General features: G+C 35.0%; 2 protein-coding genes across 3 annotated transcripts; both read right to left on the bottom strand.

The window, feature by feature from the left end:
• Nucleotides 1-5771: 5771 nt before the first annotated feature.
• On the bottom strand, nucleotides 5772-11948 carry LOC140956652 (uncharacterized). 2 transcript variants are annotated; one of them, XM_073413495.1, is made up of 9 exons: nucleotides 11720-11948; nucleotides 8740-11558; nucleotides 8580-8651; nucleotides 8059-8211; nucleotides 7738-7901; nucleotides 7400-7547; nucleotides 7107-7229; nucleotides 6832-6919; nucleotides 5772-6260 (listed from the first exon to the last, which is right to left on the bottom strand). In XM_073413495.1, the coding sequence occupies exons 2-9, from the start codon at nucleotides 11467-11469 to the stop codon at nucleotides 6082-6084; spliced, it is 3657 nt and encodes a 1218-aa protein (XP_073269596.1). In that variant the 5' UTR covers nucleotides 11470-11558; nucleotides 11720-11948; the 3' UTR covers nucleotides 5772-6081. The 2 variants fall into 2 exon arrangements, 1 of the variants encoding a protein (XP_073269596.1); XR_012171500.1 differs by lacking the exons at nucleotides 5772-6260; nucleotides 6832-6919; nucleotides 7107-7229 and having other exon boundaries at nucleotides 7738-7918.
• Nucleotides 11949-15964: 4016 nt separating this feature from the next.
• Nucleotides 15965-18347, bottom strand: LOC140956823 (uncharacterized). Its single transcript, XM_073413698.1, has 2 exons — nucleotides 17579-18347; nucleotides 15965-16232 (listed from the first exon to the last, which is right to left on the bottom strand). Exons 1-2 carry the CDS (start codon nucleotides 18306-18308, stop codon nucleotides 16219-16221), a joined length of 744 nt encoding a protein of 247 aa, XP_073269799.1. The 5' UTR covers nucleotides 18309-18347; the 3' UTR covers nucleotides 15965-16218.
• Nucleotides 18348-18358: the final 11 nt, after the last annotated feature.

Genomic DNA, 18358 nt, shown 5'->3' with positions numbered 1-18358 from the left:
CGAAGGTGAGTTCGGTGCGTTCAACATAGTAGTGACAGGTCCAACGAGCATTGAAACTTATGTGTTCGGACCTTTCCAATGAGGTGTCAAGATGAGCATGAAACGTACGTTTGGAAGTCGGTTCAGTGCTTCCGAACTCCTCCTATAAATAGACCATGTGGGATTCATTTCCAAGTGCACCAATTCTAACCTCTATCTCAAATCTTGATAGTATTCTAGGCTTTTTCAATTGTTTCAAAGTCATTTCTCTGTTGGTGTATTCTTTGTCGAGAGAAGCTCACTCTATCATCACACTGCTGAATCTCTCGTCTAAATGACTTAAAGATTCTTCACGTTTTATCTTCATATTTTCAAATTTTTGCATAGCCATAGTGAATTTGTTTTCATTGGTTTGATTATTGCTTTCACACAATTTAGTTAAATTTTCAAAAATCTCCATGGACGTGGAACAAATTTTTATTTTTTTGAATATAATCTTATCAAGAGTCATATACAGAATGTCCTTGGCTACGTTGTCAAGGTTTGTCTTCTTGTTCTTATCCTCTGAGATTCATTCACATCGAGGTTTCTTGAAAATATGATGTTCTCCACTAGTAAATGAAACAACATGTTTATCTTCATGATATTCATTGGTCCATCAGTAATCACAAACTACATATCATCATCTTGGACTGCAAGATGAGCTTGCATCCTGATATTTCAGTCATCAAACTCTTCCTTGGAGAAATTGAAATTTTGATGTATGAGGGCATTTATTTTGACGGTTCAAAGGTCGAGATAAACCTGGTCTGATACCACTTGTTAGCATTAGTTGTTAGGATCGATTAATATGAGTGAAGTGTTTAGAAAAAGGGAGGGTTGAATAAACACTTCGGTTTTTTGAAGTCTTTTCAAAAATTGAATCAGTTCTTTGAGGAACTGATCCTGAAATCTTGTATATATATCGATCAGTTAACTTATAATAATAGTGCGGAAATAAACTGAAAAATAGATTGAATATTTTGACTAGGGTATCGATAATTGAATGAATAAAAATGTTAAACACGAAGATTTTTATGGTTGTTCAGATACTTCACATGCTCCTACATCAATCTTTCTATCTCAATAATAGGTATTCACTAAAAATTTTAATTAATTACAATGAATGTAATAACCCACTTCAGTTTTAGACTTAAACAATGTCAAACTGAAACTCTTAGGTTTTCTTACGAAATATATCAGTTGGAAGCTAAGTAGCTCAAATGAGTACCTTGAATGCTACAAATATATCAATGAGTTGTGAGCTTGAGATTGCGATTTGCAAACAGAATATGAACTTGAAAATAAATCGCAAGTGACTAAATATGCTGATTGTTCTGGTTGTTCGTTACTCACTTTTGATTTTCACTCGTTCTAGATCGTTAAACTTTTCACAACTGAACTCATCAACTATATATACAGTCTTCGATTCCAACGGTCACCTTGAATGCATTTAATGATTAATATTCGTTGAATCATCTTCTAGTCCATGTAAATGACTTTTTCTGACAGAGGTACGATGTATCAGACTGTTATGCTTAATCTGTCCTGCTTTGGTGCAGACCGTCAGTTTGTTTGCTGAGATTCAAATTTCAACTGATAAGCTGGCTAACTTATCAGGTAGCTAGTATATATTAGTTTTAATTGATGTCCTTTCAGTTTGAACGTTCCAGTTTAGTTTTGATTGATTTAGTTTAGCTATATCAGTTTTGCAAATATTATCAGTTCTAGTCTTCAGTTCTTTGTCAATCTCCAATTTATCAGTTTGAGACTTATTAATACTTATGAGAACTTAAGTTTATTTACTTCAGTTCTTGATCCATTTCAGTCTGATAAGTCTCCTTCAGTTCAGTTACGTTCTTTCAGTTCAATTATTGGTTCAGTTCAATTCAGGTCTTCTATATGGTTACTGGCCATTTTGTCAAACTCTGAAACTTATAAATTCCAACATTGGTGGATGTGTTTAAAGAGTTGCTAAATAAAAAACTCACAAAAGTTTCTTCTACTTGACTCTGGGGATTATAACTGTTGTTAGTGATCATATCAAATCTCGAGATTTCGAGTGCGGCAGACAACTTATCAAATAATTATGATGAAATAGTCCAACCGAACTCAATGAAATGCTTATTAAAATCGGCATACCAAAATCAATAGAAAATTACAATAAATTGAAATGTTGAGAAGAAATAGCACAGATAATTGTTTATGGAAGTTCGAAAAAAATAACCTATATGCATCTTCCTTTCTTCTGTTTCTAGAAAGATTTCACTAAAAGACTTTAATAATTACAAAATTGCAAATATCCACTTTAGCAAGACTTACCAATTGTCTCACTAAAACTCTTAACAGACAACTTTAACAAATTTGACAAATCAGCACAAAAGACTCTTTCTGTCATTTATAAATACTCACACTTTAAATAATAAAGATTCGATACACTTGTGAGAAGAAAATCCAAACAAAATATCCTTCGAAAGATCAAATAAATCTTTAAAGCGAGTTCTTTGTAGTATTTTAGCAGAGCTTGGCTTTTTTTTTTAATGTAAATCTAAAATAGATAATAGATATAAGCAGTTTTTAGAATAGCATCTAAGTTTTGAATCAATTTTTTATAGAAATATTGCAACGTTCACATTAGAACATCAATTAATTAGTCGCACTGAGACCATAACAGAATTACTACTCGATGCCATGTATCTTTTGTATTTACTAAATATGGAATGCAACAATTATTGTTTTGAGTACTGATATAAAATGGTCAAAATAAATTTGTCTTCATGCTCAAAACATTCATTGAATCGTATGATTTGCCGATGATTGTTTGTTTATTCATATATGAAAATATTTAGAGTTCGGCCAACACCAAGATTCAGTAGGACCAAAAGATATCAAGTCAATTTTGAGGGAAGAGTGGGTCTCATGTGAGACCGTCTCACGGATCTTAATCTGTGAGACGGGTCAATCCTACGCATATTCACAATAAATAGTAATACTCTTAGCATAAAAAGTAATACTTTTTCATGGATGACCCAAATAAGAGATCCGTCTCACAAATACGACCCGTGAGACCGTCTCACATAAGTTTTTGTGTTGATGGAAGACTTCTTGAACTGACATCGATAGAGGTCTTCTAGTCATGCACGAAAACGTCTTCTGATGCTTTGCATAATTGGCTAGTTTGCTGAATTTTTAGTATTTTTATGCTAAAAGCACATCACCAAAACTTATAATTACTCAACATATGATTATAGTTAAATTTATTATAATTACTACTCTCGCCTATTAGTAGGGAAATGTGGAAAGAGTGTTTACAATTACTAATAAAAAGATGTCTTCTACTAAAAATACTAATAAAAAAATTAATCAATGTTTAGGTTTTAATTGTAGTACTACCTTCGGTTACAACTACGAATAAGAAAAATAAAATGGAGTTATTTTATAATTGAGTTTCTTAAACAATTTATAATTTATAATTGTGTTGAGTGCAATAATTGTCTCTGCTTGGTAGAGCGATCGAACCGTAGTGCTTGTGCTGCTGTGCGGTTTAAAAGATTTGAGTTGCACCATTACCACCAGCTACATCTTTTGGTAAAACGGTAAACATTCGGTCCTACAAATTGTATATTTGAAATAGAGAAGAAACTTAAAATATGGAATCAAGAAATAAGTTTGAGCGACTTAAAAAATTAAACATAATTAATGATAAAATAAGTTTAAGCAATTCAATAAATAAATATGATTATGGAAATTAATTGTATGTAATATTAGTAGTAATAGTTAATTTAATTTAACAAACAAATATGTTATCTTATTATTCGATTTACCACGTTTTGATAATTTTTTTGGCTTGAATTACTACTACTATATTTCGAATTTGTATTAAATTAATTGATTTTAAGTTTTAGCTTTTGTGGGAGATAATTACTAATACTATCAAGTTAAAGACATAACAATTCAAGTTCAAAAAATGAATTAAGAATTTAAATACAATAAATTGAATAAAATAACTAGCATTACATAAAAGCAAAAAATCAGCAAGCTAATTGTCAGCATAATTGAAATAATTCAGATAAATTCCAAGTAAATTCAAGAAATGTAGGTACGATGGATCGCAAATATGAAACGCTGCAGATATTGGAGGTGACAGAGAAGAATGGTTTCATTCTCATTAATTTTATTTTTACAACGTTACTAAAATGTCAGTGATGCCAATTTTTGCTTCCCACCATTTGAAGGAATAAAACCCACGTTTTTTTATATATATTATAATCATTTTAAATTATTAGACTTTTATTTTTGTATGCTAAATCATTTTGTTAGGATCGAGCGTTTCGTATTACGCTAAATTTTATGACTGTTAGTCAAGACCCAACTTTATTTTTTTACACTCGTGAAAACGCAGAATGCACCTATTTGGATGCTAATGAATCAGGCTGTTAAACCCATGAATATGAGGAAGCACGTGTTTATTTGTAAGTGATGTGTTATATCTCTTAGAGATCAATCTTACACTTTCCTATCGTTGACCTTATCCTCATCAGAGATAATATTACTTGTTAAGATCTGACATCACTTTTTACAGCCCACTTAGTCAACCAGATCAAACAGCGCAACGCCATCAGTTTGACGTGCGTAAACTCCCTAAGAGATTATATATCTCAGTGCTACTCTCACTGATGCACGCTTAACTAATCACATTTCTTAATTACCAATTTTTTTTCCATGCTGAATGTTTTTTAAGATTAAAGGTTCATCAAAGGATTATTCATCGCAATGAATTAACCTGAAAATTAATCGCACCTCTTTCATTTTCCATGCTAAATCATTTCTCAATTACAATTTTTTCCCATACATGCCTATAACACATAAATAAATTGACCAAAATACCAATGTAATGTCCTATAATTTTACGCGTAAAAGTGCTAATGGAAAACCAATTTTGCCAATTCATAATTAAAAAAAAACATTGTCTTCCATCCATCGACACTTCTATGGATTATAAAATAATTAAGTATAGATTAAAACGTAAAGGGATGTATCATGACATTATACAAGTTATATTATAATATAATAGTGATGATGATGATGATATGGATGGCAATCGGCCAGTCTTTAAAGGTGGAAAAAAATTTGGAAATAGCTTTTGGCTATGTATAGAATGATCCCATCATTGTTATTAAAATCGAGTCCATATTTGACTCTCGTAAGTTGCAAATTAATACAATTATTGGGAAATATCATATTAGATTATTCGGTACATACACGGGTTCTTACAAAAAAAGAAATGAAAGAAAACTGGTCCATTCAACGATTCTAATATTTACCAATCTTTTCAAAATATCAGTTATTTCAATAAAATCAATCTGATTTAGTTAATGTTAAGCATGGATAAATCTGATTTGAACAAAAAAATCAATTTTACCAACTTTATGTAAGTAACACAAGCATGGATAAATTTGATTTGAACAAAAAAAATCAATTTTACCAACTTTATGTAACACGTGCTACGATTGCATAATCTAAGCTCACAAGCATTACAAGATTATATATCATCATTTCAAAAAAAAAAAAAAGATTATATATCATCCTTCAACAGATATATATATACATTCATAAAAAAGTTGCTAGTCAAGAAATAAAACAGATCACCTATCACATTTCCATAGGGGAAATATATATATATATATATATATATATATACACACACACATACATATATATACATCCTCATCTTTTTTCGTAAGAAAAATTGCAAGAAAAAAGGTAATTTTCATTCGATTACATCATACTAACTTCCATAATTTTGATAGTTTATCAGAATTTGAAAAAAAAATGGCACTTCTGATGGTACATGTCAAACCAAATAATCTAGTAGTGAAGCCAAAGCAAAAAGTATCACCAAAAACTTCATATATGTAGATATATATATGTAGTGTAGGAATTTGGAAATAGAACTTACTAGGGTCATTTTTACAGCTATTTGACCCCAGTGTATTAAATTTAATGAAACAATCTATTACTTTTAGAGTGTATATATGATATCAGACCATTATAGGCTAATGCCTATGAACTCACCTTCCGACTCTGAGTCGAGGCAGACATGACACGCAACCGACTAGCGATTTCTGTAAATGACGGTCTCATAGAAGGATTTGGGGCCCAACATTGCTCCATTAATCTTCTCCATTCTAGGTCACAGTAGCTCGGAATGGGTGGCCTCAGAGTATTGCTCACAATGCCACCTAACATGTAGGAAAGATGGGAGGATCGACTTTGGAATTTCAAATCAAAATGAAAAAAAAAATGCTAAAATATAACGGTTCCAGATTTTAAATTAGAGAAGTTAGAAAATGAATGCAAAAGAAGAATAGAAAAGTAAAGCTGCCTGGGAATTCTACAATATCAGTGAAGTGTTAGAAACCCACCAATTCAAGAAGCTAGGAACACTAGTTTTAAATTGAGATGATGTACATCAAAACTCACTACTGACGACAAGGTCAAACAATAAAAGGCTAATTAATATTTAGAAAACTTCATCAAGTGTACTGTATCTAAAATCGAGGTGATTTTAGGCTAATAAAAGGCTAAATAATATTCAGAAAACTTCATCAAGTGTTCTCTATCCTGAGTCATCTGTCTACGTTTATATCTTTCATTAGGGGATCCTTAATTTATGATAAACATGCAAAACATTCATATGCACGTTATCTGCCAGTTGATTTAATTAATATCCTATCAATGCCACAAGCCATAACGGCAAAAACATACCATATGTTGAATCAACATTTACAACTGATAAGTGAAATTACGAACCTATGATAGCACCATAATGCATGTTGGCATAAGGCTCCTCTCCTGTGAGTATCTCCCACAAGACAATGCCAAATGAAAAGACATCCACCTGTTATAAGAACCATGAAAAATTGGTACTTGTATACAATCTAGTTGAAAAGTGTGATTTAACTTCACGATATAATATCTAAAGTAATAGTGATACTACAACCATAATTTTTAAAATTTACAAACCAAACAAGAGAGATTTTGCATCCATGTGAAATATTTTAAAGAGGCGGAGGAGGGTGTCTAACCTTCTCAGAAACTTTATTGCTACCGCCGTTTAACAGCTCTGGAGCCATCCATGGAAGAGTTCCCCTAACTCCACCAGAAACTAAGGTGTTCCTCTTTATTTTTGATAGACCAAAATCTCCAACCTGACATGCATGGCAGCATGAGAACTTAACTCGATACCATGAATATAAATAACAGATCTAAGAATTTAAATTCCTTGAATATGTACCAAAAGAATAAGAAAGGATATTATTAGTCATCTAGTTTCTAGTTTATTAATTAAACGTAAAAGGGTGAGTTTCCACTGGACAACCTTGCATATAGGTCTTGAAGGATCTTTCAGGTTAACCAACAAATTGTCACATTTGAGATCGAAGTGCACTATATTCTTTGAATGCAGATATTCCATACCAAAAGCTGCATCCATTGCAATGATGAGCCGCTTACGGCGATCAAGATGCCTGTATATTTGTATCACACAAGATAAATACGCACATCATGATGGAAAAAAGTTAGAGAAAACAGGAGGAACAATTAAGTTAAATATTTCCATGCAAAATTTTCCCATATTGTCATACTAGTCTAATCCAAAGCAACATCATCCCTGCATTCAGATGTAATCACACAGTTGTCGGAGGCATATAACAGTACCTATCCTTTCGGAGTAAAACATGTCTTAAAGATCCATCAACCATGTATTCTGTAACAGTAGCCAATGTCGCCCCTGGTCCATCTTGTACAACACCATAAAATGCTACAACATTGGGGTGGTGAAGCTTGGAAAGAATTTCAGCTTCCCTCCAAAATTCAAAGGTCTGAAAGTGAATAACGTCTATAGCCATTTTATCAAGGCCAAAACAGATGAACGATAATAATAACATAAGATAACAGAAGTAAGAATAAAATTTAATTTCTTCAATAATCATATAATGACGAAATAACAAAACTATTAGAGATATTAAGGACTATTACCAGTCTTTCTTGTTCTGATTGTCGACCAATAAAGCAACTCTTCTTTATTCGTTTAATTGCTACATCTGAGCCTCTCCATTTTCCATGATATACAGTCCCAAATGTGCCAGAACCAAGTTCCCTCAATTCTTCAAGATCTGCATTTTTTATGATCTGCAAATAAGCCGCTAAAAAGTCACGTAATTATAATTGGCAGTCATGATTGAGTTGGTCTTTAAAGTTTAAAGTTCAAATTTTAAACCTTGTGAAATTGAAAACGAGCTAGTCATTTTGTTGATTAGTATTATTTAACATTCAGAAAAGCTGGTGCCAAAATTATTTGAAAAAGTAAATAAGCTCCATAAACCACTTCAATTACACATTGCCACACGAAAGGACAAATTGAAGATAATAGTCCAAATAAGACCAAGAAAATGATAAAAGACCTTGTGGCGCCTTATAAACAGCAACTCTTTCAAGTAATATAAAAATAACAAAGACAACATTCAAATTATGTGAAAAGTCCAAAATTTGGCAATAACCTGCAAGGAGTGTATGTCAAAATCCACCAAAGAGGGATCAAAAAGAGGTAAGCCGATATTCCCTATCCCTTCCTGAAATATAGATAAGCTTCAGAGACATTCCGTAGAAAACCAGTTACAACGGAGTAAGGACTATTTTTTTCCAGAAACATAATAGTACCTCGTAATCAGAGTCTTGAATTCTCATATTGTCCATTAAATCATCATCCTGCATGCCTTCACTGACATTCACTTGTGATGCATTATAGTTGGAATGAAGAACCATTGAGACAGCTTCATCTCCATGAGGGAAGCCTTGTGGATCTTCCACACCAGAGTTATCCTGCAATTCCCTGTGACTTGGAGCAATACCATCTCTAGCCAGCTGAACGAAGTCATATGCTAAAGGAGCCTCCTCTTCAACTTTTGTAAGGTTGGCAGAAAATACATGGTCCTGATCAATAAGAGAAACGTCCCTTCTAGCAAATTGATCTCCCGCCAATCTTTGGAAGAAAGACCAGTGTTTAGGTTCATGATTTTCTATATTAATGCTCAAACCTGCTCGATCTTTCGGAAGAGGAGCAATATGAGATGAATTACCAGAAAGGATAGCTTTCGAAAATATATCAGAGAGAAAATCACGAGGGAAACGATCATTTATATCAATAATTATGTCACCCTGTTCGGTTCTAGGAACATCAACACTGGATTCTTCCATAGCTCCTGCAAGTGTAGAAAGTTGAGGATGCCCGTGGTCATCATTAGAAATGGATTGACTGCCAACCTCATCAACCCAATCAGTCGTACGACCTTCAGAATTTTTAATTGAATCCTCATGGCTCACAGCAGGGAGATTCAATCCAGCTTCTGCCTCTGACTTAAGATCTTGATCACACACAGAACCTTGATCGTCAATTTGGTCATCCAGCCTCACACCATGAGGTTTAGTGCACCAATCATCAAGGGCTTCAGGCGCAATAAGTTTAGGCTTGTCAATAGCAATCGGCGGCCTTGTAGGATCACCTACATTCCCATTTTGAGGATTTTCAAATCCTGTCACTAAATCCTGATGGGCAATATCAATTCTTGGCTGATTAACAATAAACTGAGAACCATGCGAATCATCAGACTTTGATATTCTGCTGAGCAACTCTGCCTGCTCCCGAGGAATACACTCAGAATAAAATGTCCTCTGGGGAGGAATAGAGGACTCAAAGTAGCTCAAATCAGTAGGATCAGACTCAGTGTTTACGGATTCAGAAGCAGGTAGAGTATCAGAAATCTGATACTCATTTCCAGATGATTTAGGAAGCTCAGGTGGATTAACAGTATCAAGAGTTATAGAAACTGGCAAAGGTTCCTGGGCCATCGTCTCAACCTTCGAAGTCTTTGAAGAAAGCTCTCTACCCAGCTTAGGGATGACAGCTGATGACTCTTCAACAGTATGACCAGACTTTGAATTACCACAGTGTGCCTGTGAAGTGATAAATTGCTCCTTCGGCGAGATCCGATTACTTCCATTTTCCATTTGAATTGAGCTATCAACTCTCAGTTTTGATTCATTTTCCTGCACATCTGTGACTTGTGTTCCTGGGATGCTTAAAGGCTTCCCTTCAAGACCTTTTTGCTTAGACAATGTCTCATAAGAAGATGGTGGTGCTGAACTTTCCGAAATTCCATAATTATCTGGATGCAAATTATAGCCAAATTGCGGCAGATGTTGCTTGTCTTCAAAACGATGTCTAGTCAGCTCATGATTATGGTGCAAATCAGTTTCATAACCTTTACACGAACTTGATAGAAGAAGTTTAGAAGATTCAGCCGTCGATGGAATGAGAAAGCCAGTTGAATTTATGGTATTTGCATCAATAAATTCAGTGGCAGTCCCACTTGTCTCCTTTTCAACATTCAGTGCTTCCAACTCATTTAGATTATTTCCAGAAAAGCTTGATAAGCCATGAACAACAGAGCCTTTTTTAGACCCGCTGTCCATGCCATTGACAGCCACAACATACTTTATCTCAGTGTCACAATCTGAGCTGGATAGAGAGAAATGAGCATCATCCAAATCCCTAAGAGAGAATAGAAACATTCGAAGCTTTTTGGATCCATCTCCATCTTCTAGCACATGGCACTCTTCCATCATGTTCAGTAAATCCTCATCGGTTGATACAGAAACTAAAGCATCAAGATCCTCACCAGGAAGCTGATATTTAATAGTCTGTGTTTCATAATAAATGGCAGTAGCTTTCTGCCATAATTCTTGCCAAGTAATGTCCTTTCTTATTCTGATAATGCGTGTTTCACCACCAACATATCTGAGCTTTCCATCACTAGGCCGAGGGAGGATACCACCACCAAAACTGCAGAGAATCTTCACTTTGGATGATGAGCTATCAGATGCCCCAGATGAGGCATACACAAGTCTGTGGCCACTGTGGTAATCTGATGATACATGTCGCACTGATTGCGAAGATGGTGAATACCCAAGATTACCCTTGTTCCCAACTAAAGACAAATCATTTGGCCCAAATTCTCTTGAACCTTTTTCTTCTCTAGCAATCATGGAAATATCTGAACCACTTTCAGTACCAGTATATAAGTTTCCTACAATGCCTAATTGCTCCAAGTAGCCAGCTTCATACCTAGTATCCCCAGAGACATTCGGAATAAAGGGCTTCCGAGGATTGACCCGGTCACGCATAAATTCAAGAGCAAATACCTCTCCGGTCTGAATAGAGAAGTTATGTACAGGTTTTGGATCTGAAAAGATAGTTTCAGGAAACTTTAAACTGGAACTTGCATGACCTGTAGTATCCACCTTGTAAACTTGTGATTCATGACCAAGATATTCATTCCCACGTACTGAGGGATTGGATTGTACAAAATTGAGATTTTTGGACGGTTCCATGTTAATATAAAACAAATTCAATGAAAACTTCTTTTCATTCCACACTGCTCTGAAGAACTTGCAAAAGACACAAAGGAGAACCGCGATTACTGCCAAGCAAAGAATTCATCTCAAAAAAAGGATAACACATAAATGTACAAATTTGGGAACATTTCAGGCTCAAGTTCATACGCAGGAAACACAATTATTTGCTCAAAGCCCGAAAGGAGAATATTTCACAATCATCAAATCAAACTTAACAAGACCCTACCTAAACCCTAGCAGCGGCTTTTCTGGTTCGCGCAGCAGAACCCTAGCCTCGTTCCTTGTTCAATCGTTCAGCATAACCCTGTTCCTTGTTATCGCTCTGCCGCCTCGGTCCTTGCGATGGATACTTTCTTCGTTCTTTGTTTGTTTGTTTGTCTCCGTAGCAACGCTTACCTGAACAGAAAGGCAAGTTTGGTGCAATTGACTGACGGGAACAAACGTTGTCTACATCACATTCTTATTTATATTTGTGTGATATATAAAAATCATATGTGTTACACTACAAGAAAATATTTCCATAATGTTCTATTTTATTTCAAAATTTATAAATAACTAATTTTGAATTAATTATTTTTATAAATATTTCCACAATGTTCTATTTTATTTCAAAATTTATTAATAACTAATTTTGAATTAATTATTTTTATAAATTATTTATTTATTTTATATAATTATTTGATTTATAGATAAAAAAAAATTAATAAAAAAACATAAATCATTAAAGGGAAAAACACACTAGCATTGACATTAAATGAGTAATTTAACACAAACACGACATTAAATATTGAGATTATTATATTCTTTCCATAAATGCTCTATTAATATATTTCTTAGTTTACAGTGAACATATATTTTTTTATTTTTTTTATAAAGAGCTAAAAAATTTTGAAATCTTTTATTTTCGTCATTGACCACCATTTATAAGTTTGGAGCCGGTGCTTCAATTGCATCTTGAATTGATACACTGAGGTCACGTTCATCTTCAATAATAATGTTGTGCCTGATAATGCAAGCTGTCATTGTGTAATATAAATTATTTTTTCACATGTTTGCACAAATTAATTTGCGAGCGTTACAGGCACGATGCGTGCCAAAATATGACTAAAACTTGCTGAAAATCTAACTTCTACATTGAAAGATTGTGAGCTCGGGTTTGATCGTCTATTATAATCTCCCAGGTTAAACGACAAAATAAGGAAACTAAGTCTTAAAGGAGATGGAATCTGAGAATTAAAATAAACAAACGACAACATAATCATGTTTTCCATAATGAATGAAAATAGCCATAAAACTTACAACTAAGATGAACAAAAAATCGATTAAACTTGAATAAAACTAGACAAACTATAGATGATGATCTACGATTGCAACGAAATCTAAAAAATAAAATAAGATTAGAAAACTAGAATATTTTCGTAATGTTGCAGAAAGTTGTGTTTGATGGAAGTTTGAGATAGTCTCGTTCTGCCTTGTTCCCTGACTTTTCAACTGTGGTTCCCCACGCTCTTAACCGCTTCACCTCACTATCTAATCGTGGATGAATATGGACAAGATCATGTGCAGTCCAGTTCCTAGATCAACTTTAAATCTTCGTCTTTCTTTAATTGAAAGGGTCGGCCCAACTTCTAAGGTCAATTAAAATTTATCTTTGATTCATTAGTTGCTGAGATGGTCCCATTATTTTGAAGCCCAACAAGTTCCCATACAGGCTAATAATCTTGAAATTATATATTTTTTTCTTTTCTCTTGTAACTCATCTATGGTTTTAGATGTTCACGCACAAGTTCCTTAGTTTTCCCTATTCTCTGTTGAACCCAAGACCTCCAAGTTTAAGTACCTAGATTCTTAAAATGTTGGTAACAACCATGGGCCGTAGGCTGACCCAACATGAGACTCAGCTCATGCTCATACCCATGCCATGCATCACTACTGGTTATGGGCCGTAAATTGGTCCAGCATGGGCTAATGCACCATCATTCATAGAATATCTTACTCTTGGAAAATGGTTTCTTTCCATGAGCTGAGTCTCATGTTGATCCAGCATACGGCCCATGGTCGTTACATGATTATTCAAACATCCTTTCTATTTCCAGTCATTTTTCTTCTTCACACAACACATGTCTTTCTCTTTTTGTCTGATTTCCACTATCTTATTCACCATTATTTCAGGACCAACCTTATCTACCCTACATGTTAGTTTTTCTCCACGATTTTCATTGAATTAATTTTGACAATGGCGTTTTTGGTTTAATGATCTAGGTTTTGTTTTGCTCCAGGATGCCTGCTCCAAACAATTGACAAGGAATTTCTTTCATTGGGTCAAGAGGTCGTCAAAATCGTTAGGTAAACTTTTTTTAGCTCGAATACATCATTGAGATACCGTTTGTGCTCTCTGATTGTAAATGAAGTTTTATTTTCCCATACGTTGTATGCTTTTGACCCTCCTTGATGATCGGCTTGGTTATACTGGACATTGTTAAAAGATCATATATTGATTTAGAGCTTTTTCAGAGGCCCTTAAAAACATTATGCTCTTATGTACGATCGAGTTTCTACCGTCTCAACAGGAATGATGATAAATTGATATTTCCATTATGTTTTGAAGTAAAAGGATACAGCATATATAGGACTATTCTATCAATCAGTTCCTAAAAACTCGTCCATGGAATAACCTATATTTATATAACAATATGCATATCTTTTTACCTAGGAAAGAATATCAATTATTAATTATGTTATATCTCAACACTCCCTCTCAAGTTGGGGCATAAATGTCACGCATGCCCAACTTGACTAGAAACTTCAAGAACACCCGATTAGAGACTCCTTTAGTTAGTATATCAGCTACCTGATCTTCAGATCGAATCTTGGGTAGTTCTACAATCTTCTCATCCAGTTTTTCTTTAATAAAGAATCTATCTACCTCAACATGCTTTGTACGATCATGTTGAACTGGATTATGAGCTATATCACATGCTGCTTTGTTATCACAATATAGTTGAATTGGCTTATCCGAATAGTAGTCCAAGTCTTGTAATAGAAATTTCAGCCACAGTGCTTCACAAATTCCTAAGGCCATTCCCCTGTATTCAGCCTCTGCACTTGATCGTGCAACTACGTTCTGCTTCTTGCTTCTCCAAGTGACTAAATTTCCACTTACAAAGGTGAAGTATCCTGAAGTAGAGCGTCTATCATCAATTGCTCCGGCCCAATCAGCATCTGTGTATACCTCTATATTTTGTTCACTTGTGTTTTTAGAGAAAAAAATTCCCTTTCCTGGAGAAGATTTCAAGTATTTCAAAATACGAATTACAGCATTCATATGTTGTTCACCGGGGTTATGCATGATACTCAAAGCATACGCAAGATCTGGTCTTGTATGAGACAAGTACATCAATCTTCCCACGAGTCTTTGATATCTTCCTTTATCAACCGGAACTTGGTCTGACCCATTACACAATTTTAGCCCTTCTTCTACTGGTGTATCTACTGGTTGGCAGCCTGACATACCTGTTCCTTGTAATAAATCTAAGGCATACTTTCGTTGAGATAGGAATATTCCTTTCTTACATCGAGATACTTCAATTCCCAGAAAGTATTTCAAGGGGCCCAAATCTTTCATTTCGAAGTTTTTTGACAAGTACTCTTGCAAGGCTTTTGTTTCTTCTGGATCATTTCCTGTAACGATCATATCATCCACATATATTATTAGTGCAGTAATCTTACCATGTTGTTTTTTTTATGAACAATGTGTGGTCTGAATTGCATTGTTTGTAGCCAAAGGTAGTCATGACTTTGGTAAAACGACCAAACCAAGCCCTAGGAGACTGTTTTAATCCATATAATGATTTCTTCAACTTGCACACCTTCTTATTTTGTTTTTCAGTTATCATGCACCCTGGTGGAAGATCCATGTAGACTTCTTCGGATAGTTCACCATGTAGAAATGCATTCTTCACATCAAATTGTTGCAAGGGCCAATCTGAATTGGCAGCTAAGGACAACAAGACTCGGACTGTGTTGATTTTAGCTACAGGGGCGAATGTTTCTGTATAGTCGATCCCATAAGCTTGAGAGTACCCTTTTGCCACTAATCTTGCCTTGAAACGTTCGATCGTGCCATCAGCTTTGTATTTCACGGTAAAGATCCATCGACATCCAACTGTTTTTTTTCCTGCAGGACAGTTTACAAGTTCCCAAGTTTTGTTTTTTTGCAAGGAGGTCATCTCTTCATTCATTGCTGCTTTCCATCTTGGATCAGTTAAGGCTTCCTGCACACTGTTAGGTATAGATACAGTAGATAATTGATTTAAAAATGACTGATTTGTTTTTGACAAGCGATTACCAGACATATAATGGTTCATGGGATATTTTACTTTGCTAGTCAATTGAGGCTCATATGTGAGTTTTGGAATACCTCTAGTAGAACGTGGTGGTAATTGTCTCAAAGATGATTCCGACACTGTATGAGGAACATCGTTGTCCTCATGATGTTTTGTTGTGTCACTTGATAGAGGCTCGTGATCAGATGTATCATGACTTTCTGGGTCGTGTCGATTCTCACTTACTTCCTTGTTTTGACCATTGATTTCTATATCACAAACTTCTACTCCTGTTGTATCATTTTGTAAAGAATCACCACTGAAATCCAAAACACTTACATTTGTATCGGGAACTTCAATTCTGTCTTCATCGAGGTTATGTACAAGAGTCTGGATTTCCTCAAGACACTCCCCCTGAAAAGCAGACTCGGAAAAATACATTATATCTTCATGGAACACAACATCTTTAGTAATAAACATTCGTTTAGTGGGAGGATGATAACATCGATACCCTTTTTGATGATCAGCATATCCAACAAAGACACATTTTAAGGCTCGAGGCATGAGTTTGCTACGTTGATGTGTGTGAAGGTGAACATAAGCAACACATCCAAAAACATGTGGAGGTAAGTTAGAGACTACAGGTCCATCAACAGCTTCTGTAAGTGCCTGAAAAGGTGTTAGAAAATTGATAGATCGGGATGGAACGCGATTAATCAGGTATGTGGCAGATAAAAGGGCTTCTCCCCAATAACATAATGGCATGTGGGCATTGATCAATGAAGCACGAACAACCTCCAACAAATGTCTGTTTTTTCGTTCAGCCACACCATTTTGTTGAGGCGTGTTTGGGCAGCTGGTTTGATGAATCGAACCACGACTCTCCAAGAATTGGTGAAGGTCGGAGCAATTATATTCCCTGCCATTGTCACTCCGTAACACTTTTATTCGAGCATTGTATTGAGTATGGATTGTTGTATAAAATTTTTGAAACAACAAATTTACTTCAGATTTTGATTTCATCAAGCACAACCAAGTCATTCTGGTACAATCATCTATAAAAGTAACGAACCAACGAGATCCACCCAATGTAGGAATTTTAGATGGTCCCCAAACATCAGAATGGATAACCATAAAAGGAGCTTGACTTTTATTTAAACTTAGAGGAAAAAAAATGCGATGACTTTTCGCAAGTTCACAAACATCGCATTTAAAAAAAGAAATATCCAAATTTTTAAATAAATTAGGAAATAATATTTTTAAATAACCAAATGAGGCATGTCCCAACCGTCGGTGCCAAAGCCAAATCTCTTTTATTTTCCTCGATGTAGCATAGCTTTCTACTGCTAAAACCTGCTGCAATCTGTTTGAAATGTTGGTCTCCAAATCCAAATAGTAGAGTTTCCCTTTTTTAACACCACAACCAATCGTTTGTCGAGTCTGAATGTCCTTAAATACACAATAGTTAGGCCAAAAAATTACAACACATGATAGAGCTGTAGTTATTTGAGAGACCGACAAAAGGTTGTAATCTAAAGAAGGGACAACCAACACAGAATCAAGATGCAAATTATTTGTCAGATGTAAAGAACCTTTACCAACAACTTGAGTAGTATTGCCGTTGGCAGTGGACACCCATTTTTGTGAAGATGAGTTAAGGTTTGTTACTTGAGTAACATCAAATGTCATGTGGTCAGTAGCACCAGAATCAATTATCCAAGCATTATTCAAAATATGTGAAGAGATATTTAAGACCTTACCATCTGTGTTCGCAGTTGTTACCAATGCAGATGTTGTTGGAGTGGCATCATCTTTCGTATGTTGAGCAATCGCTGCAGTAGATGGCCGTTTAGAGTTCTTATGGCGAGTGGGGTCCCACCAATCTGGATATCCAATAATTTCAAAGCAATTACTTTCTGAATGTCCCGTTTGGTTGCAATGAGAGCAACTTGATGTGGATTTGCTTGACCTTTTGAAGCTCTTAGGATAGGTGGATTTTGGCCGCACGTTTGATGGTTGTTTGAATTGATTTCTTGTTATCATAGCGGTGGCTTCAAGTTTCTCATCATCGTCATTCAAGGTAGCAAAGCGCAAGGCTTCACGACGAACCAAGGAGTAACATTCTTCTAAGCTTGAGAGAGGTTCCTGACGTAAAATTTCTCGACGGATTGGATCAAAAATTTTATCCAAGCCCGCTAGAAATATATGAACCCTTAATCGTTCGATGGATTGCTTGTATGCTTTAACATCATCAGGATCTTTCATGATTACTTTATCACGATGGTCAAGTTCCTGAAATATTTCTACTAGCTGTCCATAAAATAAGGAGAGAGGTGTGTCACCTTGCTTGGCTGAAAATGCCTTTTGGTGCAAAGAAAAAACTTGCATCTCATCGCTACCATCATAAAATACTTTGGAAAGTGTACTCCAGATTTCACGTGCAGTAGGTATACGTAAATATCGTTTCATAATGTCTGGAGACATGGACATCAGAAGCCATCGTTTAACCTTCTGATTTTCTGCATACCATTTTTCATATC

Source organism: Primulina huaijiensis, chromosome 14 (assembly GCF_012295235.1).
Source record: "Primulina huaijiensis isolate GDHJ02 chromosome 14, ASM1229523v2, whole genome shotgun sequence".
Classification (NCBI taxonomy): domain Eukaryota; kingdom Viridiplantae; phylum Streptophyta; class Magnoliopsida; order Lamiales; family Gesneriaceae; genus Primulina; species Primulina huaijiensis.
This window is presented reverse-complemented; position numbering and strand designations above follow the sequence as displayed.

Excerpts from the sequence above, each read along its gene's own strand:
- LOC140956652 (XM_073413495.1), bottom strand. The coding sequence starts at position 11,469 with ATGGAACCGTCCAAAAATCTCAATTTTGTACAATCCAATCCCTCAGTA. Across the intron at positions 7,902-8,058 it reads AATCAGAACAAGAAAGACTG|ACCTTTGAATTTTGGAGGGA; the intron begins GTAATAGTCCTT and ends ATTCACTTTCAG. Across the intron at positions 7,548-7,737 it reads GTTTTACTCCGAAAGGATAG|GCATCTTGATCGCCGTAAGC; the intron begins GTACTGTTATAT and ends ACAAATATACAG.
- LOC140956823 (XM_073413698.1), bottom strand. The coding sequence starts at position 18,308 with ATGTCCATGTCTCCAGACATTATGAAACGATATTTACGTATACCTACT.